Genomic DNA, 4,873 nt, shown 5'->3' with positions numbered 1-4,873 from the left:
ATCCTTCAGCGACGCCTTTTGCTCCACCAGGAAAGGATCTGCCAACAACCACGATAACTCAACACAAAGAAGCAAATGATTAATACAACAGGAAATTGCCTATGTAACCCCACAGTGTTAAAATGTGTGCTCTATATAAAGCAATGTAAGGCTAAAGCAAATAAACAGATTATAAATTATATTGTTTCGGTGTGGTTGACTGCAAATGAAAAGAACCTGTGTTGATAACTATTGAGATGAATTAGGACTGAAATAATATCACCCTTTGTGGTTGTTCTCCTGTGTGGCTGTAACCATCACATCCTTACTGTACTATGTTGTTTTTATGCCTTTTTATACTATGACTTTTTATGCCTTACTATACTATGACTTTTCAATGCCTTAATATACTATGACATTTATATGCCTTACTAATTGTTTACACATACACAATTTGACCATGCCTCCTTCTTCTTTCTTTCTATAGAGTTCATGTACACTCTTTGTTCGATATCAGTCTGTAATTGTACTGTTTTGACTGTACACTGATCCTTTGCAAAGCTGTTATTAAAATATACAAAGACAACTTTTCATTTTCAGATTTTCATCACACTGTACTATGACTTTTTTTTATGACTTACCATGAATTTTTATGCCTTACTGTACTAAGACTTTTTTTATGCCTTACTATACTATGACTTTTCTATGACTTATCATGACTTTTTATGCCTTACTGTACTATGACTTTTTTATGACTTACTATACTATGACTTTCTTATGACTTACTATACTATGACATTCTTATTACTTACTGTACTATGACATTTTTATGACTTACTATACTATGACTTTTTATGACTTACTATACTATCACTTTTCTATGACTTATCATGACTTTTTTATGCCTTACTATACTATGACTTTTTATGCTTTACTATACTATGACTTTTTTATGCCTTATACTATGACTTTTTTATGCCTTACTATACTATGACTTTTTTATGGCTTACTATACTGTGACTTTTTATGACTTACGAACTATGACATTTTTATGCCTTACTATACAATGACTTTTTATGCTTTAATATACTATGACTTTTTTATGCCTCACTATACTATGACTTTTTTTTATGCCTTACTATACTATGACTTTTTTATACCTTACTATACTATGACTTTTTATGCTTTACTATACTATGATTTTTTTATGCCTCACTATACTATGACTTTTATTATGCCTTATTATACTATGACTTTTCTTTGACTTATCATGACTTTTCTATGCCTTACTATACTATGACTTTTTATGCCTTACTGTACTATGACTTTTTATGCTTTACTGTACTATGACATTTTTATGCCTTACTATACTATGACTTTTCTATAACTTATCATGACTTTTTTATGCCTTACTATACTATGACTTTTTTATGACTTACTATACTGACATTTTTATGACTTACTATACTATGACTTTTTATGACTTACTATACTATGACTTTTTATGACTTACTATACTATGACTTTTTTATGACTTACTATACTATGACATTTTTATGACTTACTATACTATGACTTTTTATGACTTACTATACTATGACTTTTTATGACTTATGAACTATGACATTTTTATGCCTTACTATACTATGACTTTCTTATGCCTTACTATACTATGACTTTTTCTATGCCTTACTATACTATGACATTTTTATGACTTACCATGACTTTTTTATGACTTACTATACTTTGACTTTTTTATAGGTAAAGTTTAATCTTTGTCTCATCAGTCCATAAAACTTTGTCCCAGAATTTTGAGGCTCGTCTCTGTACTTTTTTGGCCAATTCCAGCCTGGCCTTCTTGTTCTTCTTGCTAATGAGTGGTTTGCATCTTCTGGTCTAGCCTCTGTTCTTTTGTTCATGAAGTCTTCTGCAAACAGTAGATTCTGATACCTTCACTCCTGCCCTCTGGAGGTTGTTGCTGATGTCAGCAACAGTTGTTTTAGGGTCTTTCTTTACAGCTCTCACAATGTTTGTGTTGTCAACTGCTGTTTTCCTCGGTCTACCCGTTCGATGTCTGTTACTTAGTACACCAGTGGTTTATTTTTTCTTCAGGACATTAAAAATGGTTGTACTGGCTATGGCCAATGTTTGTTCAATGGCTCTAATTGATTTTCCATCTTCTCTCAGCTTCACAATTGCTTTTTTTTCACCCATAGACAGCTCTATGGTTTTCATGTTAGTTACACCTCTAACTATAAATGCTATATATAAAAACTATAAAATCCAAACCTGAAACTGAGCGTAAACATTCAGTGCTATTTATTGTTTGAATAATCAATGTAATAGGACACACCTGGGCAACAATACACACCTGTCAGTCACATGTTCCAATACTTTTGCTGACATGAAAAATGGGTGTGTTCAAAATAAAAGGTGCTATCTTCTAAGTTGTGTATCAGATACAGATGTAAATACCTGGAAATAAAAGCTGAAATGTTAATATCTTGTCTCATATTCATCTTTTGGTGTCAAACCCAAATGTTTTCAGTCTACAGCAAAAATAAAGGAATTGGCCTCACTGCTCCAATACTTTTGGAGGGGTGTGTATATAATCTTCCTTTAAGGAACATGGCAAAAAACAGTCACAAAAAAAAAAAAATCACAAGATTGAGCACTTTTTCTCATTTATTAAGAAAACATGAAAGTCAAGCAGTTTTTTAAACTGACAATGATCTAAATATAATGTTTTACAAAAATGAAGGCAGTATTAAGCCAAAAGGCCAATATTCTCAGTACAAAAACAATGTACACAGTGTTCAAACTGTTTTCTTGTCAAACTAAGGCATTTTTCAGCTAAGTAAATTTTGGAATCGTTCTTGTTTCTCTGACTTAACGATTAAACATCAAAAAAAACTTCAGAGTATGAATTTGAAATTAGTTAGAGATCACTGTTAAATCATGTCTTAAACTGTTGTAAAAATGTCTTTGTCAGAGCAAAGAGCTTTGAGAAACAGACTTTGGCAGGTGTTTATGTCTGTGGTCAGACCTTTGTCAGTCCGATAGCGTCAAAACATTGCAAGATGCAGTCACAAAACTTTACAAGAGTGCAGTTGAGATCAAAATGAATGCTGAGTTTGAAGATGGGTGCAGTCCAACCATGAGTACTGAGTACACGTCATAATGCAGGAATGTCTACTGAGTACCCATGGGTCAGAATATCAACATGTTGACAGACATCGCGGCTGGTGTGATCCCATCACAGGATGATTTCTAGTCTTGCTATTTTAGCCTTTTCCAAAAGAAGTTACTATTTACAGTTAACAAGTAGAAACTCACCTGTGTGGGCTTTAATAAAAAAATCTAAGTGAATCCCCTTCTCGTGAACATCTTTTACACTTCATTGTGCTGATCTTTTCTCTAGCTGCCATGAAGTCCCCTGATGCCTGACTAAAAGCAGTATACATACTCAAAAGATAACACTACATAATTATCCACACAGCAGACATTTCTGCCATTAATATTACAAAAATACCAGCTTCGAATGGCTCTTACTTCAGCGCCATTTTAGCAATACTACTTGTTCGTCCTTGATCTTAACAGCAACTGTCAAAGCTACAGTACGTATACAAAATAGTGACAGAATTATGACACAAAGGTACCAGCAGCTAAATGCATTGTTGACATTTCTGTACTGCATCACTTCTTCAATTCTTAACACTGGCTCTTGGTGAAAAGCAAATGTTCTGTTGATGTGATTGGTTGTAGCTGCTCTTTACTTCACTGTTCCCATGTTCTGATTCCTGATGGAGCACCACGCCTTGAACACATCTCTGGAAAACACAAAATACCCAGTTAAAAAAAAAAGTTCTCCAATGTTTGCTGAAAACAACACATTATACCACGTTTCAAACCTCTACACACCTGCAGTGAGTGGCCACACATTCGTTGCTGCAGTACTCTTTGTCCCAGTCTTCACTCTCTACTGCTGGGTTGTTACAGCCCGCCCTCACACACACACTCTTCATGGCATCAACCGACCCATTCACCTCCATCTCATCCTGAAAAAAGGAGGTCAGATTTAGAAGAGTATCATTAACATTGTGACATTCTATGACACAGTGAAAGCAAAAGTGAGACTAAAAATAAATATAACCTCTATATAAACATTCACCCAATGTATTACTGTATTACAACTTTAAATCAGTGGATGTAAATGGGATTTTTTGCATTAACCAAGAGTCAAAGAACAAATAGAAAACACAAAAAAACTGAGTGTCCACGCTCTTCAGCTAAGTGCCTACTAGAGACTCGTTTGACAGCAGTTGCAGCTTTGAGTTTATGCAGATCAGTCCGTATCAATGCACATCTGGAAAGTATCTTTCCTGTCCTGTGTGAAACTGCTCAAGCTGCGTCAATTTGCATGGGTTGTTAAGTAGCGATTTTTAATCCCCAAGCATTTTCAACTGTGGCGTTCTCTTTGCCACACTGCTATAAAACTGATGAAACATCCAGGCAACAGTTTTTGTGCCCACACTGTGTCTCAAATCTCAATTCATTGGCTTCGAATTCATCCTACATCCTTCCACTGAGTGGTATTCTTCACTAAATGTTTCACAGATTTGTTACAGATACTCTTTATATTCTTTATATTTACATATGTAACCTAAAAAAAGACACCTTGTCACACTCTCACAATCACAGGTGATTTCCACTCTGTAGTGGAAAATTTTAGTGTGACTGTATTTTTAATCTGTCTTTTTATTGTACTGGGAAAATTGAATCCATCATATGAGTGCTCTCATGTAACCTCATTTGAACCTTTTTGTAGATGATACACTGTTCCAGTTAGGGCTGAACTGCCCTTGACTGTGGTAAAGGAGTAGTTCTTTATCTG

The 4,873-nt window shown here is 34.5% G+C and overlaps 1 protein-coding gene across 1 annotated transcript in view; it reads right to left on the bottom strand.

Annotated features, from left to right (window-relative positions):
• Nucleotides 1-2,646: 2,646 nt before the first annotated feature.
• tox4a (TOX high mobility group box family member 4 a) overlaps nucleotides 2,647-4,873 on the bottom strand; it is a 6,116-nt gene continuing 3,889 nt past the window's right edge. Inside the window, exons 8-9 of the mRNA XM_023421952.2 lie at nucleotides 3,901-4,037; nucleotides 2,647-3,809 (exon numbers count right to left, since the gene is read on the bottom strand). Of these exons, the coding sequence (XP_023277720.1) occupies nucleotides 3,752-3,809; nucleotides 3,901-4,037 (195 nt within the window). The 3' untranslated portion in view covers nucleotides 2,647-3,751. The remainder of the gene's footprint in view (nucleotides 3,810-3,900; nucleotides 4,038-4,873) is intronic.

The sequence above is a fragment of the Seriola lalandi genome, unplaced genomic scaffold (genome assembly GCF_002814215.2).
Source record: "Seriola lalandi dorsalis isolate HSWRI2012SDOR001 ecotype SW California unplaced genomic scaffold, Sedor1 jcf7180002054677, whole genome shotgun sequence".
Taxonomy (NCBI): domain Eukaryota; kingdom Metazoa; phylum Chordata; class Actinopteri; order Carangiformes; family Carangidae; genus Seriola; species Seriola lalandi.
The sequence above is the reverse complement of the archived record's forward strand: the minus strand, read 5'-3'. Positions and strand labels throughout refer to the sequence as shown.